This window comes from Hippocampus zosterae, chromosome 1 (genome assembly GCF_025434085.1).
Source record: "Hippocampus zosterae strain Florida chromosome 1, ASM2543408v3, whole genome shotgun sequence".
NCBI classification, from domain to species: Eukaryota; Metazoa; Chordata; class Actinopteri; order Syngnathiformes; family Syngnathidae; genus Hippocampus; species Hippocampus zosterae.
In genome coordinates, this window is record NC_067451.1 from 15,392,916 (window position 1) to 15,417,357 (window position 24,442).

At 40.9% G+C, this 24,442-nt stretch overlaps 1 protein-coding gene across 3 annotated transcripts in view; it reads left to right on the top strand.

Moving 5' to 3' along the window:
• Positions 1-24,442, top strand: part of aff2 (AF4/FMR2 family, member 2) — a 150,092-nt gene that overhangs the window by 106,710 nt on the left and 18,940 nt on the right. For all 3 annotated transcript variants that reach the window (XM_052071355.1, XM_052071364.1, XM_052071371.1), the window contains 5 exons: positions 6,944-6,981; positions 21,924-22,041; positions 23,153-23,258; positions 23,344-23,494; positions 23,783-23,998. In XM_052071355.1, the coding sequence (XP_051927315.1) occupies positions 6,944-6,981; positions 21,924-22,041; positions 23,153-23,258; positions 23,344-23,494; positions 23,783-23,998 (629 nt within the window). The remainder of the gene's footprint in view (positions 1-6,943; positions 6,982-21,923; positions 22,042-23,152; positions 23,259-23,343; positions 23,495-23,782; positions 23,999-24,442) is intronic.

Sequence of the window (24,442 nt, forward strand, 5' to 3'; positions counted from 1 at the left end):
TTCCTGGTGACTTTAAAAGCTGAAAGAAAAACACCAACCCAATTACCACTGCACGAATGTCCTTTGTCTCGAGCTCACTGCACATTTCTCTCTGTGATGACAGATCACCTTGGTCAAAGCAAGGTCACAGTAAAACGCTCTGGCTTTCTATAAAAGTTGAATTGCAGCTGGTAAAATTGTCCACGACTCGGACAAAGTCTTGTTCATGTCTGCCCAAAATAACATTTTCTGAAAACGGCATTGTGGTACCATAGGGTGGTATTGTTTTGTTTAAGATGATCGACGGGGTTGAAGGGGACATTTATGTTGATAAACCCTTTTCAGTTCATTGTTTTGGTTATATGGCTCACATGAACCATTGGTACCCTTATTGCCGTCTCTGTCCATCAAGTCACACTTGTAATGACTGGAGCAGCAATAAAGCTCATGTTTACATTTGAAAATGGCGAGAAATTAGTCTGCTGCCAAGCAATGACATATTCCCTAGTTGCATGGTCTATCCAGTATCGCAATTTTGCACATTCAATGTGTGTAATACTTCCTTTATTGCCCTTCCTGCGCTCATCTCCTTTCGCTTCAAGAACCGACATTTTAACAATATCAGCTTTAAAAAAATGTTACATTGACTTAGCGCCGGAATCGCTAATAGTAGTGTCAGGGTTCACATTGTTCATTTTCATGCGACTGCTGTGGGATCGATTCTCGACTCAATAACCCATTCACAGTCACTGTGTGATTGAGTGGCATCCAGTGCATGTTGTGGTCTGGGTTTGGCCCGGAGTCAGCTGGGTAAGGCCTCCCCTCCTGCCGTAACCCTTTACAGTATAGATTTGGATGGTATGGTGGTATGGACTGGGAAGATAATAATCCCTCGTCACCGTTTTATGTGGTCCACACTTTTGGTGGACCAGCTTGGAAAATGTTCTTATGCTGTATCAACCTGGGGTCGGTGCTTATGTTGCTATTCAAAGCTGAGCTTTCTGCAAACTAAAATATCATATGATATTTCTTTGAAGGTATAACATAGTCATGTTCTTTCAAAGTAAAATGGTGTGTTTCAGGTGAATTTAATGGCCTCAAAACACATTGTACTTCACAATAGGTGTTAGGGACTCGGATAAACCGAGTTTGGCAGGGGGATCCAAAAAACGTAGACAGAAACAAGGTCTCCGACGTAAAGCCTATTTAATGTCTTAATCGCACCGAAAATAAGGCGAGAACATAAAGCGCTGGTCCTCAATGAGGACCATGAGATAAATCCAAACGAATAACAAAAGGTGCTTGCACAAAAAGGCAAGAAAGGAAAGTAAAGCCCGCAAACTATGAACGAAAAACAATGTAACACTTAGTACACGCACAAAAGCCAGATCATCAAAATAAAACAGTACTTACACAAAACTTGGTACCGAGAACTATACACGAAATCACGACGAGGTCAAAAGCCACTAAGTCAAGGAACAGTGAGGATAGCAATGCCATAAACAATACTCCCACAACAAGTGTAGGACATTGGAGTCCTTAAATAGTGCCTCTATTGATTAATGATTGCCAGCAGGTGTGCTAGGAAGACCGCTCATGCCACCTGCTGGCCAGACCGCAAAACCGAAACGTGACAATAGGTAGAAGCTGAAAAAATGGAATTATTCTTCCTCGTCAGAAAAGACAATAAACACTGTCTGTGCCAGTGTCACCCAAAGTAAATATATGTTACAACAGCTAATGATGTAGACTTGCACCTTCAGAAGGATTCTGGAATGGAGATAAGTGCCTCTTTAATTGACCTTGTAGGAGAAATAACTTGTAACAGATGGTCAAGTCGAGTTTGATGGTCAGCTCACACTACAGCAAACGTGAGTAATATCTCGAAAAGCCTCAACCGATGTCTTCATTGGGTTGAAGTGCAAATAGCCTGTGAAAATGACTGGCTGGGACTTAAAACAGGTGTGTAAATAGAATAATCTCCATATCTTGGTAGACAGGAAAGAAATGTCTACCACTACAGTCTGGGGCCAACACGAGCTCTCTTGTTTTGATCACAACAGTCATTTTGACAAAAGAAGAGAGTGGGACAATAATTAGGGTTCCATTACGTTTCATTTACAGAGAAGCCGATCACTGAAACTTTGCTATGCAGTCATTGGAATTAATGTTACGTGAGGTATATTTTTGGGAAAAATGCACCTTGAAAATGTTTGAGGTGATGCAAGACTGCAGAAGATCTCTGAGGACCAGAGTGCAGTAACCAATCAAAGGAGTAACCCGATAGGCTCAATTTTCGAACATGGTGCATGCAGACATGCTGGCGTATCCTGATTTTCATGCAGGTGCAAGCCTCATTGCGCCTTTGTGGGAATTTGCTTAATCTGCCTGCACCATTGAGGACTTTCTGGCGTCAGAGTCTCGGAATAAGCGGTTTCGGATCGCTGTTAAGATTAAAAAAAGTGGACTTTTCGTCTCATTAATAAACATTGACTAGCAAAATTGAGAATCAAGCGCCGCTGTTCACTTCAAAGAGGCCGCATATAATCGTCAATTAGTCTCAGACTGCGCTGAGATGAAGGGACTGACGTCTGTTACCATTCACAAAGGAGGGGAAAAAACAGAAGGACAGACAACATGACGTACGGCAGCAAAAGGAGTTATATTTGGACACCTTTAAACTTTATTGACCATGCAAAGGTAGAATGTCTGCAAAGGGCCAGCGTCTCTAATGCAATTGTTGGTATTGGTTGGAAACTGCATTGTAGCAATCTCAGTTCCTCCTGAGAGAATCTTCTCCAAAACAGAGCAGATAATTCCCAACAAAAGAAACCAAAGAAGAGGCACTTCCTTTTTCACATTGCCAATCTTAACTTTGCAAAGGCTATCTGCATACCCCATTATTTGCTCCAGTTATCCAAGTGTCAGCGAAGCGATCAAAGCAACGAATCTCATTTAATGAGCCATTTGCTGCTCCACGGTACATGCGCGTCTGTGTGAACATAGACTTGCACGGCTTACTTTGACATGCTCAACCCAACTTCTTTTTGAGAGCACAAAAACAAGCACACAATAGAAGAATACAAAGTCGTTATTGTCACTTTATACGGTACTGTTGGAGCACATTTGAGCTTATGAAAACATAATAGACAACCAAGAATAAAATAATAATCATGACAAATGTATACTACTTAATAGAGCATGAGGACAAATCTTCCCATGAACCTTTGTGACGGAGTAGTCGACAGCGCTTCTCAGTTAGCTGAGCAAGGTGAAACAAAGAGAAGGCCGGACAGACTACTTTGATTCCATGTTGCAATAGTTGATGTCTCTCCGTTTTTATATCATCTTTGTAGTACCAGCTCCCTGGTTAACATGTGCAAATAAAAAGCTGCACATAGTGGCCAGAACACCACAAAGTTGGGTAGACAAGAGATTCCTTCACCATTAAAAAGTCACAACTTCGGAGAACAAGCAGACACTCTGAGCTACAGAATATACCGATTAAAAAACAAACAAACACAATTTTAGTTATTTTTAGTTATTTTTGCTCGAGATGGCATCCCGGTTGCTTGGAATAAGCAAAAGCCGTAATCTTGGACACCACTGTAGAGTATCTTTCACTGGAAATATGTAAAAAGCTGACATGCATAGTGTGTACTGATACTGATACGAAATTGATACACGTCTGAAAAAACATATTTGTCCAAAATACCTTCAATAATCTTGATCGTGTTTAAAAATGTCTCACAACACTGTCCGTGTTTGCATTTTTAAATCATAATTTCTATGAGCAAATCACAATGATCAGGCACTAGCGGGCTACTCAAGTGGTCATCACGGGCTACCTGGTGCCCGTGGTCACTATGTTGGTGACCCCTGGTGTAGTGGATGTCATTGTATTTCATTCATAAGTATGCGAACCACACAAATCAAACCCTCTGAATGATTGTAGAAAAAGAAAAAAATCACCTCCTAACTACGGCAAATCCCGATGCTTGGGGACTATTTGAGATCCCTATAATCTCCCGTGGAGGTCTTCTTGCAGTTCCTCATTAACATATTTCACTCGCTTCAACCTCCTGTTAGATTTTTCCGCTATGGACAAGGACGATCAGAGCAACTCTCGTGCTCTGTATTTAAAGGTAGTGAGAGGAGTCGCCTCAAATCAAGTCGGCTGTGTTCACACCTACTGTATGTTGCAGCAAAACGGTTTCTTTTTTTTTTAAAGGCTTGTCTACGTCTGTGAAAACACCAACAGTTGCCCGAACTCTCCTCTGCGCAATACAAGACAGCTCACCGCCCTAGACTTGCACTGAGCACAAAACTAGATCCACAAATGTTTTTTGTGGCGCCACCACCAAAGGCTACCAGAAAAAAAAGAATATAGTGTGATGATGACTCAGGCTAGGTATTGTTAAGAACCCCTTGAATTGATTCTATACTGATTAAAATGCTTTGAGGGTACCACCTACCATCTATTGAATCGGCATTCATTAGAATGTTGAAATATATAACCGAGGCTTGAGGGTTCGACACAAGATCTTAGCTGTTCCTTTGGATGGAGACGTCGTATTGTGTTCCTGGTATCTGCTGGAGCGAACCACACAGCTTGGGGTTTGCAGCTCCCTCTCCCTCGGTTACTACTGGTCACCATTCACATTCTCTAGTTCTTCCATCAGTCCTTTGTATAACTTTACATTTCTGTGTTCCTTTTGTTGCCGTTGCTATCACACAGTATGGCTACATTGATCACAACTCCTGTATTTTATTTATGAATCATTTTTATCCATCACCACTATGTCAAGTCGGGTTGGCCATCATCAGTTTGTCAGTCCGAATCTAGAAATCCCAAAAGCTCTTGCCTTGCTGTTCTCAACCACCTTTGGTGGTGTCTGCCATTTTGATTCGAGAACCTGCAGTCCATATTTGGTACCGATTTTCTGCCGATTTCTTACACTCTGCTAAGATGTGCTTCAGTGTACAGCCTGCCCATGGAGTCCCGTCTTATTTGATGGACCTCAGCCTCTAGCTAGCTTGTGTTTAGGGCTTATACTTTTGCTACCATGATTAGTGCCTCTGTACTGTCTTTCTGTCCCGCCTTTTCCAGTCCACCTGGCTCCTTCTCCTTACTGGAGTTTTGCTGTCGAAGACATTCACTAAACAGGTCATTCGCAGGCACCATCTCCCTGATGTAGAGAGACCTGTTGTTTCCTTCTGGAAAGTACCGGTGATGATACCTCTTTGCACATTATGTACAGCCTCAAGATGCTTGACTTGGGGGGGGCTACCCTCCATGCAAGGAGCTTCTTGTCTTGATACAGTTGGCGGGTGCCTTTCACAGCCTCATTGGATTCTTTATGAAAGTTCTTTACCATCCTGTTGATGTTCCTGGGCACTCAAATATCCATGTGTGTGGTATTGATTCATTGGCTTTCTCATAATCAATTCAGCTAATGTACATTACAGGTTGGTAGTACAGCTAGACCTTGATGGAAAAAAAAAATTCACCCGAATCATTTCGACCAGTAAGGCGGGTCTGGTTTATGTAGGTGTATTTGGGAGCGGTGGCTTGGTTGAGTAAAAAGTAGTCCAGATGTTAATGCCAGGTTTCGGTGATGAAGAGGAGGTCCAGGTTATTGTCAGTTAAAATGTTGTGTATAATGAGTGCTTTGTTGTTGAGTGAGTGGGTGTTAAAGAGAGCCTGTTTCAGGATATTCTGATGTCTGGGAGGCAGTGAGTGTACTTTTGAAAAATTTGGGCTCTTGTAAGGTCAGTGATCTCTGTCGAAGCCGCATGGTGTGGCGCTGCGACATTGCACCGCGGCAGTACATTCTCATTGATTGAGTTGGCTGAGAAGGCCGAAAGATAGATTTACATGTACACTGGAGTCCCAGTGCAAAATTATATTCTAATGTTTATATTAACAGGTCACATGAAACAACCCTAATGTACCACTACAGTATTTACAGAATAAGAATAAGAAAAAGAATTGCTTTTTCTGTAATTTAAATTTGCAATGGGGTTTTTTTGGGTTGTTTAGGGAGGTATCACTAACATCAGTAATCAATGTATTTAGATTATATTAAGATCACCTTGATACACGGTAGGCATTACAGCTGCAGTTGCCTTAGCAAATAGCCATACATATTGGATTTTGATTTTGATTCCAATCTGCCATTGAGTATAATTATGCCACTTGACAGCAAATATCTGCAGTCGACCGACTTGTCATCCACGCCACAGCCATGTTTAGTGGCTTAAGTGAATAATTGCAGCTCGTGTTGTTCTTTAAACCCCCGTGGGATATATTCCCACACAGATCCTCTTCATGAACCCTGCAAATCTCCCTGAGCCACAGAGCTGACAAGGTTTATTATTCAAGACTGTAGCTCAACTCCGAGCTATCAGAACCACAAAACCCACTGGTGCCGTTAATCACCTAATTCCTTGAGAGACAGAAAAAGGGGCTGCATAGGAATTCATTTTAATTAACAGATGAAAATGAATACATTGTAAAACTGAATTCGCAATTTTTGTTTTGTTATTGTAACTGAAGTAGCCATGTAGAAAATTGTCTGATAAAGACGATTTGGCAGAATGAAGGAAAAGCAGAACTTAAATTGTTCACATTGGTAAATCGATGCATTGTAATTTTGACCTAGTACAAAATATGCAGAACATTTTAACACAGGGGTGACAAACTCATTTGGAGCCACTTTGGAGTTACGGCTTCCCTCGGAGGGCCGGTGGAAAGTCTCATTGTTATTTATTACCCATGACAATTTGACATTTCGGTACAGATTTCAGCAAGAATCATGATAGTCGACACACATGATTTGCTCCCGTGGGCCACATACAATTACAATTACGGTACATACAATTACGTGGGGGGCCGGATCTGGCCCGCAGGCCTTGACTTTGAGACTGGTATTTTAACATATGCGTCTGCATTTGCCTACAGGTATCCGGCAAGCCCAAAGCCCGAACCACAGCCCTGAGGTAGGACACACAATCTTCAGTTGTTCAACAATGTTGTTTGTGTGGCGTGCACTTTTTACAAGTCGGAGTGTTTCAAGGTTATTGTGAGCATATCAGGCAATCTGGAACCACAATGGCTGTAATTATCGGAAACATCTGCAATGCCGTGTGCTCTGCGAACTTCAGCCACCATTTTGCACCAACACAAACATTTCTAACAAGGCAGCAGGTGTCGCTATTTATTGGTTCATGTATAAACCACCGCACATCTGTCTGCATGTACCCTATTCGTTTTTGTTTATGATGCTGTTTGCATTTTTGTCAGCTTGATTATTGTCTGAAGGCCTCTGACTAAAATAAAGACTTGCACTCGGTCCGATCAACTTCAATCCCTCGTCATACAATCTTGATGGAAAAAGGAGTTCATGTTAAGCACCCGTCATAAATTTTATGAAACTCATTAGTGTCAATTTTGCTTAATACTGCTCAGTAACTAACGAAATCATTGATGTGCAATTTCAGGTGCCCAACCAGCAGGACACCATTTCAACCAAAAGGTGTCACTTATAGGTCAAATTTGCTCCCAAAATCTACATTTGCTTGTCGTTGACTGTTTAAGCAGCAAGTACAACATCAATTTACCGGTAAATGAGTTGTTGATTGTACTTTTGCCCAAAACAAACAAGTCATATTCCAAAAAAAATCAAAAATCCAACTTGATCATAATCTTAAATGGTAAATCTACACCATATCTTGTCTAAAGTTCTTTACCAAGCCTCATCTTCACTTTCTTGAAAACATATTGAAGTGTTGTAATAAATTGGTTTGGTAATAAATGAAAGAGGGCAAGCTCATTTTGATGATGTGCAGCTTGCTAGCATGTGGAGCTGCAGCACTAGGCTACTGTGTGACCGACTGTGAGTGTGAGTGATCGTCACGGTGGTAGAAAGTGCACAGCTGCCGTTGCTTGTTGGGGCGGTGGGGGGTACGCAGATTGACAGAAGAGAGTCGCCAAATACAATGCTAGCCATTTTTAACAAAGATTTAGTCGCCGGGGGATCAGTAAAGTCTTCGGATTAGTTCAGAACAACAGAATGAAAAAGTTGGGAAATAATCGGGCAGGGGAAAAGTCTTCTAGATAGTTGATAGGTTGCATGTTTCACTGTCAATCAAATATCATTCTGTCTTCGAGAGACCATCCATTTATCAAGCAGAACTCCAGCTTCCTGGCAGGCCACTGTCCCAAGCGTGCAGGATAATGTTGATGATACAAACTACATACAGCGCTGAATCTCTACCCACGTTTCATATTTGAGTTTTGCTTGTGAAGACTACATATTGGGCTTACTGTACATGCTGGTTTGAGATCAGCGACTTCATTTTTTGCAAGGTCTCACTCAGCATATTTGGAGTTGGCAGAAACGTTCTGTTGATCTTTTATAGAGCAACCACTGAGTCAGTCCTGCGCTTCGGAATAACCAGTTGGTTTGGGAACCTAACTGTTAAATCTAAGGCTCAGATAACCAGCTTGGTTAAGCTCCTAAACTCAGGAAAGAGGTATAGGACTCTTCTCTGCAAATTAAACCGGTATAAAAACGTATTCATACCGCAGGCTATCATCTTAATCAATAAACAATTAGAAGGAGGCAGACAGACAAGTGGAAGGACATGAGGGTGGGGGTGGGGGGTGCATATGACTGTAATGTAGTGTCCAATGTGTGTAGAGTATATACATTCTTGTCTTGTATGTAATAGTCCTAATTATGTTGTGTTGTGTATATGTATGTTTTTTACTCAATGTACTGTATGTAGCAGCACAGAGGGACTGTCCTCCGAAACAAGTTTTTCCAACGGGAGACCTAGTAAAAAATCAAATCAAATCAAATCAAATGTAACAGGCAATCAACCAGTGAACTGTCTCTACTTCATAACCAAGCAATTGTGAATCTGAGCAAAGCACTATCTCACAAACAAGGGTGGCGCTAAACGCGGGGTAAGGAGGACTTTATCCCCGTCAGAAATCTGTGTAGCTTCAGTGAAGCCCTTTCCAGCATTTCGTTTGATTTTCTCAACTATATTTTGAAATTATTTTCTCAGCTCCCCCTCCCCCAACTCCAATATGGGCCACGCCCCCAGTTTCCCCAGAAGAGAAAAAATACTGATGCTGTCTTTGCTCACAAACACAGACAGTAACAGAGGTTGAATGGCTAAAGCAGAGGTGCTCAAACCTTTTTGACCTGGTTTTCGATCAACCAACCTCCCACGATCGACTCGTTACCGCGCACGTGCGCATCTGTGCGCATACACACGCACACACGTATACACGCATGATGAGTAATAGCCTGACGCTGAGGCATGCAATGCAATTAGGCAACCTGTTAATGATCGTAGCTTACGTATACCGTTTTAAAGTGCATCCCTCGGCCCTCCAGAGTGCCATTCTTTGCCCTCAGTGAATTGTACACGAAACAATCTTTGAATGAGAATAATGATGACAATAAAAGATACTGCACAACAACTCTGATCACAATCTGCAACTGCAGACTGCTGAGCTCTAACAACTTCCGGTGATGCAGTCCCACGTCGCCGTAGGTTAAAGATGACCTGTTTTATGTGATTTTCTTTTTTAAATACTTTTTGTGAAAGCGAGACTGATCGAATGATTAGGGTACACTGTGCATTAACACAAAAAATATATTCCTAATATGCACAGAGACACAAATGTTTTTTTTGTTTTGTTTTTTTATCCCTCTCTAAACCCCTCGGATCGACTTGGGACCAGTCCTTGATCTACTGGTCGATCGCGATCGACATAATGGGCACCCATGGGCTAGAGCAAGGAAAACAGCAAAAGTTGACGCAGAAACATTGAGGGTTGTAAAGAAAGACCGTAAAACAACTGTTAGTGAGATCAGCATTAACTTACCTTGGACAGGACTGAAGAGTCTCATCATGTAACGTTTGCACACTGGAAAATGCAAAAAAATAAATACAAAGAAAAATACATGAGTGAGAGTAACGGGGAAGTCAGTTTTTTTTCTAGAAATCTCTGAAGTGTTTACACTTTCAAAAGATCACTTCTGCAACATTCCTTGGAAGTCATTATTGCTGAGCTATTTTTTGAACAGGCCTGTGGGCTATGTGGTCCACGGGTTACCAGGTTGCTGACATACAATTTTTCCAGTGTATTTACTTGTCATGATACCAAATCTTAAAGAAAAGTAAAAAAAAAGAGAACATAACGTTTGGTAATAATGAAAAAAAAAACATCTGTTTTCATCAATCTAGCATAATATTTTAAATAATAATAATTATTCATGAAAGATGTGTCCCACAACAGGCACACAACCCCGTTCCCGTATTTTTTCTAGTCCGGTAGATGAAAAGGACAGCAGTGAATCGCGGTACGCTGGATTGGACGTAATCAAACTGTTTTGCAAAAGAATAGGTAGTTCTATTCTATTTTTCACATTTTTATAATATAGTGAGCCTTGATTCTCACTCTACCTCATGCAACATATGATAAGAATATGACTATTATAAAATCTGAAGTAAATTTGTGCCAGGCGGCCCGGTAGTCCAGTGGTTAGCACGTCGACTTCACAGTGCAGAGGTACCGGGTTCAATTCCAGCTCCGGCCTCCCTGTGTGGAGTTTGCATGTTCTCCACGGGCCTGCGTGGGTTTTCTCCGGGTACTCCGGTTTCCTCCCACGTTCCAAAAAACATGAATGGCAGGCTGATTGAACACGCTAAATTGTTCCTAGGTGTGAGTGCGCATGGTTTTTCGTCTCTGTGTGCCCTGCGATTGGCTGGCAACCGGATCAGGGTGTCCCCGCCTACTGCCCGAAGACAGCTGGGATAGGCTCCAGCACCCCCCGCGACCCTAGTGAGGATCAAGCGGCTCGGAAGATGAATGAATACATTTGTGCTCTTGGTCAGAAGTAACAGCAAGCTCAAAAGCCAGCTTCTATTTTTTGAGAGAACATTCGTTGGTATTGGCGACCCTATTACTGTGATTACAGTGACAGGTAGTGTAAACGCCAAATAAATAAATTAATTTGATAAATTTGTACCATTAATCTAAGATGAGCTAATCAAGCCTTTGGTAATTTGTTACATAATTTTTGATGAATATGTAGCAGAAAGTCAGAAAAGTGAGGGTTTATTCTTCAAGAATTTTGATGCTAAAATGTCCCCCAATTCAAGTCTAAGTTCAACCAAGAAAAAAACGACCACCACTGGTGGCCATGTGAGGACCACACAAAAAAGTTATGTGCACCAATGTATATTAAGTCTTCTCTTAAAACAATCTATTTTTAAGACTTATGCTGTCTTAGAAAACTATGTATTGTAAGGAGCGACGGCCCGGCGAAGTGAAGTACTCGAAGAGCGGTGGTACACTGCTTTATTTTAGCACACATACGATCATTTATATACCAGCAAAGCGGACGTTAGTGTAAACAAACGTCCAGCCCACCCGGGGGCTGTGATTGGTTGGTAGCGAGCGGCAACGGGGGCCGCCGATTGGCTGATCAGTCTCACGGCGCGAAATTCAAATGTCGGAGTTCTCAGAGGGCATTTGTGGTTGCTACAGTATTATATCGACATAAATACTTAATGTTAATGTATGGTCTCATATTCATCGTGATGTAAAACCCAAATGTGTCTCACTCTTCCACTACTTTTGGAGGAACGGGCCGGTGTGATTAATTTGTTGTTATTATTGTCCAAATTTTAACTAATGATTTCACATGTCATATATACCACTGTGAACAAACAGTTGCATTTAAATTCATGCAAATATAAAGCACACCTAAAGCACAGTAACTACAGTGTACAGTGTTTTGGCATTATTATTATTTTATTTTATTTTTTGTTGTTAATGTGTGTTTTTATATGGATGTGTATACTTTGTACATGACACACAACTGATTAAGAAAAAAAACATGAGAGATTAATGTGCTTAGAGAAATGCATTCAGCCTGTCATTAAAAAGTCAAGCTCCAACTGGTGTATAAGAATGTCAAAATACTTCACAAATTAGGCTTGTGTTCTCAGTCGGCGTGTGTGAATGTGTGCGCATCTCTGCATGTGTGTAAGTGTGTAGGATTCGAAAGAGAATGTGCCATGTTTCTGTGTGTGCCTCAGGCCATGTGTTACTTTTGCTGCTGCTAATGAGCCCGAGCAGACCGGGCACACACACACAGACATCTATCCACAGGGATGCTGCAACTGAATTTGCTGCAAGCAATCCATGGGCTATATCCGATAGAAACGCTCATACACGCATGTGCGCGCATGCACACGCACGCACATGCACACACACGCACACACACAAAATGTATAAATAGAAATATAATGCATATACAGCTACTGTTTTAATTTTGCTCTGTCAACGTTACTACTAATTGTATTTTCTGCCACCATACCACCATCCCCTACCCCAGTCATCCTATCACAGTACACATTAAACCGTTTTACCATGTCTTCTTCCAGTTGTTAAACAACCTTGTCTGCTTATCATATTTTCCATCATGTTGTTACATGAAGTCCCAATTGATGGTTCAGCTTGCATTAGCACAAGTAATGAAGAACTGATGAACTAATGAAGAACACAAGCACAAGTAATGAAGAACTACCAGCAAGCAAGTTACTGTCGCGCGAATAATGTAATGTTACGAGTAATGAGTAAAGAATAATCATGATTCCGGTGGAAACCGTCAATGTGATTGCCCCTGATTTGCTCTTGATTTTACTGCTTGGTGCTTTCTACCGCCTTATTACTTATTACTTATTACTGATTCGTCTTACTGTTTATTGTATATGTTAAATCGCTCCATGTACAGCACTTTGTATGCAGCGATGGCTGTTTGAAAGTGCTCTATAAATACTGTTGACTTGACTTGACTTGACTTGATTTGCTCAATTTAGAATTTGACCCAAATTATATTAAAATATACGTTGAAAGTCTGTTCAAATCATGAATTTGAACCAATGTCGTCACATAACACAGCTGCTTTCTTCACAAGATATCGCATTCAAACCAGTAAGACTTAATTCATGATGTTATTAAAGTTAAGGTAGGCTTTAATTTTTTTTAAATACAGTGATTAAATTATTTTGCTGCAACCCTGAACCATATAAGTCAAGGGTGGGCAACTGTGCTCCCTGTTTTTGATGTTTCCTTGCTCCAACACACCTCATGCAAATGATCAGCTCATCAGCAATTTCTTTAGAAGCCTGACAACGGTGTAGTGGTTGTGATGTTGAAGTCTACTGCTGCTGAGGGTCGCGGGTGTGCGTGAGCTTATTCCAGCTGTCTTCGCGCAGCTTGTGGGGTACACCCTGAACTGGTTGACAGACAATTGCAGGGCACACAGAGACGAACAACCATTCTCACTCACAATCACACCTAGGGACAATTTAGAGCACGCAATCAACATACCATGCATATTTTTGGAATATGGGAAGAACCCGCAATACCCGGAGTAAACCCACACAGGCATGGGGAGAACGTGCAAATTTCACACACGAAGGCTGGAGCTTAAATCAAACTGCCACCTCTGCACGTGCTAACCAGTTGACCACCATGCTGCCACATGCAGTATATGAATGCATTAAAGGATAATATTGGCTGGTTTAATCAATTTGCTTAGATCTCGAATGGTGCTGAAGACACACATGATAGGCGAGGGTAATTTAGACAGGGAGTAAGATTGGACAGCCAGGGAGTAAGATTGGACAGCCAGCTGTGCAGGGGGAAGCTCTGCCAAGTGGAAGATGATTTGATGACAGATGAACCGAGTCCAGATGGCGTCCACATCTTCACTCGAATGTCCCAAAATACCACCATGACTCTCCTACTTTCGCAGAGCTCTTTTGACGGTTTAAGAGACTATACTGTGTTTACCTCAGACTTCAATTGTCGTTGTGAAGCTGTATCCTGCGGTGTCACACTCCAGTACTTCGTACTGTTTATCTGATCCGAGGTCTGTCTGGCTCGAAGCCACTCGGTTCATTGATGTAAGAAGCTCATCGATTTTGTCGATTGCAGAGGTGATTGGCAGAAGGATGAAAATGATTGACTGCTCACTATCTTTTCTATCTTCTGCTCCTGCTGGTTCATTGACATAATGCAAACACAATCATGCACTGTAACACACGAGTAGCCTGGAGACTTGAATCATTTCGTCAAAGAATAACTACAGGTAGCCATTAGGTCTGGAATGAAACAGTTTGTAGGAGAATAATAAACATCTGTCTGTTTATTCGTATACTGTACACAGCAAATATAAATGACATTTGTCCATTTATCAAAATCCATCTTGCTCACAGAAATACTCGGCAGGTACAGTTGGGATCACCCTCGAAAAACAAAGGCTCGTTACACAAGTAAAAACTAGGAATCTAACAAGACATTGAACAAACATCTGTCAATTGGCATAGTACGTGCTTGCATGATCATCCGACTACAATATTGGTGGGGGGGGGGGGGGGGTCAAGCGTTTGATGGGAGACTAAACATTCGGCTCTACAAGCCTGACAGCTTCAAAAGCTTCAAAAGAAAATCCATAATGTTTATGGCTATATACTTCAGCATATGAGTCATCTTGTAAATCAACATTATTTATAATCCCATCTCAAAATGGAATGAATGACCCTTTTGAAGTCATTCACATTTAATCACATCCGCTTTTGAATGGCTTCACGGTGTGTTGGATTCAAGACAGCCGACGTGAATTCCTCTGAAATTAATTAAGATTAAATGGAGGATGTTGGAAATGGGGCAAAGCGTAAAGAGCAGGAAATTAGTTTAAAGCACATCAGCAACTGAAATAGAGGCTACATTGTAATTACATTTTGTATTAATTACATATACAAGAGTTACGTTTTTCTTATTAATGAAAGTCAGCAATTTGTTATAGGTTTGTTTTTTAATGAGTTGCCTTCTTGGAAGACAGCAATTTTCAAACAAAAGTGTCATCCTCCATTATGCCATTTTTGTTCGAATCTCAGTTTCTATTAATGGCATAAAAATAGCTTTAAACAGGCGGTACAATCTTTTCATCTACCATGCACATTAAAACCACCACAGGTGTGGTCCTGTATATCCATGTACGTTTCAACCTCCTATCTGTGGTGCTATCGCTCGTTTAACGGCAGCCTTTGAGGATCATGGGGTTCTTGTGAGGCCCATTGGGCATATCAAGCCAATGGCTCACATTGTCAAGGCTGTGAGGCTCTCATTTCCCCTGTTGGCGATGATTTTATCATACAAACCAACAGCCGCATACCAAAAGCTTGGATGCACTCTGAAAATCTGACAAAGGCTGCATATTTTTTTCCTATGCAACACATAGGCCAAGACGGCAAGTTCCGAGTTGTAAATAATTTTTTTGCTGCTAGCAAAAAAGAATCTAGTTTGAAACACTGAAGAGATGCACTTTAATGTGTGTATATATACAGTATATAGATGTATCTATATATATATATATCTATCACTCTCTCTCTCTCTCTCTCTCTCTCTCTCTCTCTCTCTCTCTCTCTCTCTCTCTCACTATATATATATATATATATATACTGTATATATATATATATATATATATATATATATACAACATTACTGTACACTGTATATTTTATTCTAAGATGATCACAATGCTTTTGAGTGCTATTTCGTTCTGACGCACAGTACATTACGCAAATACGATTGCCGAGAGATGCAGGAAAGACATCAATAGTCGCAGTTAATGCATGACAACCCATCCTAGTCATCTCCTGATGCCATGAATGTAATCTAATTGCCTGTAAGTGGAATGATCTTCTGATAATTCCGTGACATTTCTTTCATGTGTAATTTCTATAGTACTTTTCCTCATTAGGTTTGCGGGTGAACTGGAGCATATCCCAGCCGGCTTTGGGCGGGAGGCAGAGTAGACTCTGGACTCGTGGCCAGCCATATACAGGATATATAGACAATGGACCATTCACACTCACATTCATACCGTTGGACACTTTTGTCTTCAATTAATCCAGTGTTTCTCAAATAGTGGGCCGTGCCCCGCTGGGATGGCGCGAGGCTCCGTCAAGGGGGGGCACGTTTGACCTCGGGGAACATGCGTTTTTATTTTTTTAGTAATCTTAAATTAATGTGCAGTTGCACCTCCACTACGTTAGGGGGCAGTGGCGGTCTCTTTGGCAAAATTTGTGCAGGGAGCATTCTCAGGGAGAAAATATGCGTATGTAGCGCTAGGCTTCAATGTGACTGCACTGGCAGACGAGTAAAGATCGATGTGCTTACTGTGACTACAATCTTTGATATCGGACAGCATGAAGCCAATTAAATTAAGGCGTCACTTAAAGACATTACACCTAAATCACGCTGATAAGCTGCTTGAGTTTTTTTCAGCGAAAACGTGCCGAATATTGCCAACAATACAATACAATACATGCTGATTTATATAGCGCTTTCACAACAGCGGCAGCTGTAACAAAGCGCTTAACAAAACAGTTACCATAAAGTATAATAATAAACACAACACAACATAAAACACAGACAGCCGTGCAGTCCTAACCACTTTTCCGTCACATGCTTTGTTGTTTGAAGCAGTTTGAGATGAAAGAGGAGAGAATCAAAGTGTCCTTTAACCAGTCGATCAGAGACGTCATGCTTAAAATGTGCACACGTCGGCTACAAGCTAAGTTTCAAAGTCAACAAGAAGCTGTAGCATTCATTGATGAAAAAAGAGATTGGTTCACTTCTCTTGTCCCGTGGAAATCCATTTCAATTCCAAGCGGCGACTCTCGGTTCCAAATACGCATCGGCGCTCTGCGCCAACGCTCCTCTCTCTTCATCCTCAACTTCAGCAGCCAACAATCATGCCGCCTTGTGACGTCAGTAAACTAAAGTACAGGTCCCGGCTACACATTGAGCAGGAGCCGAGAGTTGCTGTGACCTGCCTCAAACCTCGCTTCGAAAAGCTGTGCATTGCAAGACGTGCTCATTGTAGCCATGAATCCAGACATAATCTTTTATTTAAAAGAAAAAAAAGTACTATTACATATATATTTGTTTCGCTGGTTAAAGTTTTTTTTAAATATTGTTCTCCTGAGATAATGTTGGTGATTCGTTTGAATGCATTATTAGTTATTGATTTTATGTACTTTTATTTTTCAGTATTCGTATGGTTTGACATGGTCAGTCAAACAATGTAGTTAAATTAAGAATTTAATGTAATTTTTGAATTTCAGATGCACTTTAAATCTTTACTGTTCCGGTTATTAAAGCTATTCTTTGTTGTAATTTGGTCCATATTTCTTTCTTTCTTTATTATCTTATACGTTAATAAGGATACAGTGTTATGCAAAGGTGTACTTATAACAATTTTATAGGCAAATGATACTATTTATAGTCGTGCGGGGGCGGGGGGTGCATAGTTGAGAACCGTTGAATTAATCTAACATGCATTTTTTTGGAATCTGGGAGGAATCTGTGATGCCCAAAAACCACACGCAAGCAGGGCTTTGCAAGACCTCAAACCAACAATTCTTGTTCATTTGAAATTTCAATAATAAGCAATATTGGAATACTAGGAACTTTTTTTAAATGTCAGCTATTACTGTCATTGCATGCATGCCAAAAAAATAGATCCTTTCATTTTACTATGTCCCTTTCTTTACTGATTAGCATGGATAACTTCTTTTAGTAGCATGTGATGTCCATTTCGATTCCAGTTGAAATGGCGAAATATAATACGGTTCCTTGCTTTTAAAGTGGGATTCTCACATTTCGCAAAGACCCAGTTGAAAGATTACCTTGACTGATTATTCTGTGTGGCTAAGACTGTTTTTTTTATTTTTTTGTGCCTGAGAAATGGCTGGTGCCAGCAATTGTAAATCTTAATGATGTTCAATATTTACATCGCAAATCCTCACATATGTGGTCAACTCCAATTTGGTCAGGTGCCACAGATGGTTACATGAAATGGAACAAAAGCCAATTAGGAAGTGACCTGAAGCTCATACACTGTTGCCGGACACAACCGCCTTTGTTGGGTGTTTCTGTAAAACATTCAGTCATTCACCAAAGAAAATGACGAGACGAAGGCTTTGCAAGCGCATTGTTGTTACTTTATAGCCTAGCATCTTTTTTATGTTATTACAAGACGACTACTCGAAATACGACTACCGTATTTTCCGCATTACAAGGCGCACACTTTCCGCAAATTCCAACAGGGTGCCTTATAATCCAATGCACCTTATATATGTGTCAGTAGTCTGATTTCTTGGATGTCTTTTAAATGTTCTGTAAAGTGCTTTCTTACAGCGGTTGTGAAAGTAAATAAACAAAATAAAGCTGTATTGTATTGTATTATATTCTCTTGAGCGTAGCTCCATCTATTGGATGCATAACACAACCGCAGCCATGATTGTGTCTTCTATTCTATGCGCCTTATTATGCAGTGCACCCTATAAACCTGTCTTTAAAAGGGCCCTTCATTGAAGCTGCGCCTTATATTCCGATGTACCTGATAGTGCGGTAAAAATACGGTACTTTTGCTTCTCCTCGTTCGGCTTTGTATTTTTATGGCCAGTCCGGATGACTTGTGGCACTAGGCTGCCTTTCACAGCTTAGTCTTGTTACTACAACAGACGTCTAGTTTGGGAGAAGATACATATCTTTACGTGTGTGATTTCCTATGTCACCACACACCGTGTCAGTAGCAAGCACACTCTTGCAGTTTTTACCCTACAGTCGTGTGTGTGTGGGTTCTCTTGCATTTGAATATGTGAAAAATCAATATGTGTAGGCCACGTCAAGGACAACAACGGTGATTCGCGTATAGAAGTCTGAAAATGCCCATCAGATGAGTCCATCATAAAATAGGACGCAAGGCTGCAAAGTGATCCAACCCGCTCCTGGGTGAACTGTTGAGTGTATCTTCATTTTAGACCTGACATCATGGAGATGTATTTAAGGTGTCCAGTGAAATGCTTGCCTGTCAGATTGCGCCAGCTGGTGCCGCATTTCAATTTGGCACAGACAACGGTGCTAAATTATGTTTGACGGCTGATGCCTGCCTGATTCCTGAGGAGAGTCGAGGAAAGCGGGCCAGATGTAATACTTTCACACATGTATTCAGCTCCTTTCATCTTGTTCCTGCAATACTCTTGTTTATGGTGCCAGAATAAAATAGGCTAGACTGTGCTCGATTGAATGTCTCATTCAGCGGCAAACACCCTTCCTTCAACTTCACATGATGCTATTTATACATATATAAATTGGACCAACGCCCATCGTTTAGAATTGACTGCTTGTATTGTAGCTTACACAAAACAAAAAAATAAGGACAACCAAATAAAATAAAATAAAATTGTTTACATTTTTTAACACAGACAAGTCTGTCGTGCTTCCCCCGTAAAGCAATGCCTCTGGACACCACTTGTTGGCTCACACGCAGCAGTGGTTTGTTTGACATAAAAAGCGCTGCACTTGCATACGCATACATTGTATTGGAATATCCAATTTATTCTATTCATTCAGCCAAGTGATGCAACTTAAGTGACACAAAAAGAACCCTTTAAATGAGGTCAGGCTCTTTTTAAAGCTCCTCACATATTTGGTTGGGGAAAAAACCCCTCAGAAGAAGACCTCCCGCCTTTCTTTGTCTTAATTAAGGAATGTTTTACTATTGGCATCCATGTGACGTACTATTTGCTGCTCAATTTGACACTAGCCGGCCATTTATTACCGTTTGATGCAAATTACCATTTGCATCATATGATGATAAGGATACAAGAGCTGTATCAAATCTGGGCTGAATTTTGTCTCATAAAAACTTGAAACGCAACTTGATTATACAGGTGGCACTGTCAATGCATTTATTTGGAAGTTATGCAGCTTGGTTTGTGCTGAATTGGCTCACTGACTTCTGAAACAGTTTTTGTTCCTTTGTAGAGATTATAGTGTTCATCATGGCTGGGCCTCTTTTTGTGATAGTGACTTTTGTTCTACCATTAAGTTAATAATTCATCATTCTCTGGAAAAAAATATCTTGTATGATTCATTTAAATGTATTCTTCAACTTGTCATTTTACTCTCAAAACAAACAGAAAAGGTCTTCACCCCTCAATGAATTATAAACGTCGAAATCCCATCTGTTAGTTTCAAAGGCAAAAGAGTAAAATAATACAAGCTGATCTTTTTTTGCCCCAGCTTATTACTTTTATTTATTTATTTTTGGGGGAGAAAATAATTCCCATTTAATGTCACTACGCTGAGCGCGGAACAAAATAAGAAAATATTGGCTTTAAATTCATCAGCTGAGAAGAATACAACTGTGGCGGAGTTAAACACCGCGCCATACTAATAGTGTGGACTGAGAGGAAAATGTATTAAAATTGAAAGAGAAAGACAGGACTGAGAGAACACGAGAGGAGATGAGAAATGATAGAAGAAATCACAATTCCTGCGTGCGTGCGTGCGTGCGTGCATGTGTGTTGCCTGAGGAACAGTTGATGGATTTGCTGCTTGACTGCTCACACAGATTGGTGCCTGCTGTGATGGCAGCCTTGGACTGAAATTACGCATACAGACACACAGACACATACACACTTTTGCTATTTCTGCGTGCGCACGCGTCTGTTTGTGTGTTCTTAAGTTGTGTCAGCGGTTGTGTTGCCTCTAGGAGACCATTTTAAAGGATTGTGGAAGGACGGATGAACCAGCATATGCAGCAGAAAGAGATAATTGAACTGGTTCAAAAGACTGCATTCCAGAAATTAGCACCAGATATGTGATTATATTTTCTATTAATGCTTAATATTGGTTGAGGCAACGACTGCAAGAAGTGGGTAATGTGCCACCCGACTGATTTTTTTTTCTACTAATATGGCAAAATACATCCATCCATCTTCCGATACGCTTTAACCTTACAAGGGTCGCGGGGGGTGCTGGAGCTTATCCCAGCCGTCTTTGGGGAGTAGGTGGGGTACTGTACCGGTTGCCAGCCAATCGCAGGGCACAGAGACGAACAACCATCCGCGCTCACGTGCATGCATGTTTTTGAAATTTGGGAGGGAACCGGAGTACCCGGAGAAAACCCACGTGGGCCCGGGGGAGAACATGCAAATTCCACACAGGGAGGCCGGAGCTGGAATTGGACCCGGTACCTCTGCACTGTGAGGTCGACGCGCTAACCAGTCGACCTCCTCTTGATGAAGTTTTGTCAAGAACCAGAAAAAGTACTCCACTTGCTCTGAAAATGTGTTGAAAGCAATTATCACCCCATATGTGATCACATTTTCTATTCATGGTTAATATTGATGGAGGCTACGACCGCAAGACGTGGATAATGCCTCATCCTACTTTGTTTTTTTTTTCTACATTGATGAAATTAGAAACGTGAAGAGCGCAAACAAAACCCAAATCCGTATTTCATTACAGAGAGAGGTTTTAACACCCAGCAATGTTTAGTATAAATACAGTGTCGGCGGTGTTTATGAAATGGTAAAAAGGTTGAGTGTGTGATGCAATGCAACCGTAATTGTCTATTGCTATGGGTGACAAATGTTGAGTTTGAAGTTTTTCTGTACTTTTTTTCTCTCAACCTTGAAAATATGAGTACCGCTAAATAAGTGGTTGGTTGACATGAGAACGCAGTGGCTCCAAATTTCATAATCATGTGAAGGATGGCAGTGGAAAAGATGACATTAATTGACGGAGTCATTTTCAATGTAGAAATCATCGTGTGAATGACGTAAACCATAATTTCGACTCACTAGCAGAGGTGGTTTATTGAAAACAGGAGAGGGTGAGTGAATATATTTGTGAATCATGATGCAACCTTATTAGCGATGTAAGAGGACATGAATGAGCTTTGCTTGTGCCAAGTGAATCAAGTCTATTGTTTTGCTTCTTAGTGACACGTAGATTAAATCTGTCTACTCTCCGTCCTTTAAAGTGGCGCATCGGGGAGCAGCAGTGAATCTGAGAGCAGCTCGGAGTCGGACACGGACGAATCAGAGAGCAGTTCCAGTGACAGCGAATATAACCAGGCCACTCGCACCAACTCCCCTGAGGTACCAGGACAAGCATGTGTGTGTTAACACGGGGCTGCAAAAGACACAACAATGCATATTGACAGGCATTGTTCCAGGAACAAACATGTGACCATGTGTAGCTGGATCTCTTTGTTGTCATGTCCTATTACCAAATTAATTCATGAAGATTTCATGTTTATTTTATACATGGTACTTTAGTTGGCCCACCTGTCTGCACTGCATCATACTGGGCGCTGATTTTAATATTCCCCACTTACTCAAGTAGCTGACAAGGGTAACCCAAATACAGTATGATGCAATGTAGTTAGAGTATTCAACATTACAATCTACAATCGCCTTGATGGACGTATTACAAAGTCATCCAGGTCTGATGCACTTTTTAAAGGCATACATTAATGTTACATTAGGAAACATCATGCCTCACAAGAAAAAAAAATCCTGTTGGTGTTACATCTTTGGTTCAGTCCAAACATGTAAGACAGCCGACTGTGACAAAGTAAACAGTCCAGGAACAGACAGCGCCCATATCATTTTTTTTCCATCTCACAACGCATTGTGTTATAATTGATCACTTTATCATTATATGCGACACTACATTATATAGTCGACGTCCCAGTTTGCACACAAACTACAAATATTCCTGTGGCATTATTTGTGGCATGATCATACTGTTACTTAACACATGCCAACATGCAACACCTCCGCCTTCTGTTTCCTTCGCGTCCTGAACAAACAGATGACATGTTTGATATGTCACACCTGTGAAGGGGATGGCTTATCTTGGCAAAGGAAAAGTGCTCACTAACACAAATTTAGAAAGGTTTGTGAACAATATTTGAGAGATTTATGCCGTTTGTCTACAGAAACGATTGTCTTTTCCTGTTATTCATATGACTAAATGCATCAATATTGACATTGTGACAATCTAATTGAATTATCTATCAATCATCCATCCAACCATTCATTAATTCATCCGTTCCAATTTTGGTTGAGAATCTCAGGCTTCCTGAGACATTATTACTGCAAGCAATACTAACTTTTAAACGAGTTTACATTTTCTTTCCAATTATATGTACCTCTGTAAAGATACAGATGTGCTGTTATCTGTGAAATATTTGCCGCTCTGCAGCGTGAGTTGTCATCAACTAACAAATGGCAGCTGGACAGCTGGTTGAACAAGGTCCAAGCTCAACCTAAACCTCTGGTGGCCGCACCGCAAGATCATCATGGCGCAGGTTGGTAAATGTGTATGCAAATGTAAGAGTTAAAAAAAAAATGCTTTAATCTGGAATGCATCCGCACTAATGTTCCATTGTCCAGGTTCTGTCACTCAGAATCGGGAAACGTTCTCCCAGTGCAGTGAAGTGGCAGGAGTGGATGCCACAGCCAAGACCAAGCCCAGTGGATCCAGTGGCGCTGCTCTTCCCACAGCGCCAGCAGCGGAGCACAAAGATGCCAGGGGAACATTCTGGTATGAACTGTATCTATTTGTTTTGACGTTGAATATATTATGCTGCATTTTTGTCAAATGTATTATGGGATTTGTATTTAACTCATCCAATGCCAAGGGCATTTTTTTCATGATTTTAGAAGGTTTCAGGTACGTCTTTGCATATTTCGCAAATTTTTAAGAAGGATCTGAAAATGGATGATACTGTAAAAGTGAAGGTTTAGTGGCATTCGTGTTTCGAGTTTTCACGCTGTTTTGAAACGATCTACCCAAAGTAAAAGAAATAGCAATCATGTTTGTGCCTCACAGTCCTGGCAGGGAGAAAACAAAGCCCAAACTCAGCCAGAAGGCATCAGGGGAGGGTCAGAGGTCAAAGATGAGGCTGTCGCCAGCACTGATTTCTGTTCCGGAGGTCACCACACCAAGGAGAATCACGACAGGGAAGAAACAGCCCAGACGGACAGAGAGGTCGAACAGTGTGGAGGATAATCAGAGTCAGACGTGGAGCAGATCAAACCAGCAAAGGTTAGGAAGGAAAGACGGTACACTATCACTGTAGAAAAATTCGAGTAAATCTTAATTGTATTTTTTTATTGTGTATAACTGCAGGCTTGTTGCTCACATGATTCGTTTGGCATGATTTTTTTTTTTTTTTACAATGGGTTTGTTGTTTTGACAGTCATGTAGCGCGAGAGCATTAATCGGCTCTCGCGATGCAGTGCAAGTACACACGTAAAATACTAAAACCACTTTTAAAAAAAGGTGCTTGTATTTTGTGCTTTAAGACATGAAATGTGACATCAAAACCCCTGTTTTTAAATGCATGTGCTATTTAAATATATCGAGCTTTTGCTTTTCATTTGAGCTGTGAACTGGAAACCTCAATAACTAATTGAAAAAACTAAACTAAACTGATGAATCATTCTTATAACCTTTTTGCGTGAAGCGTTATAAGATAAGATATCCTTT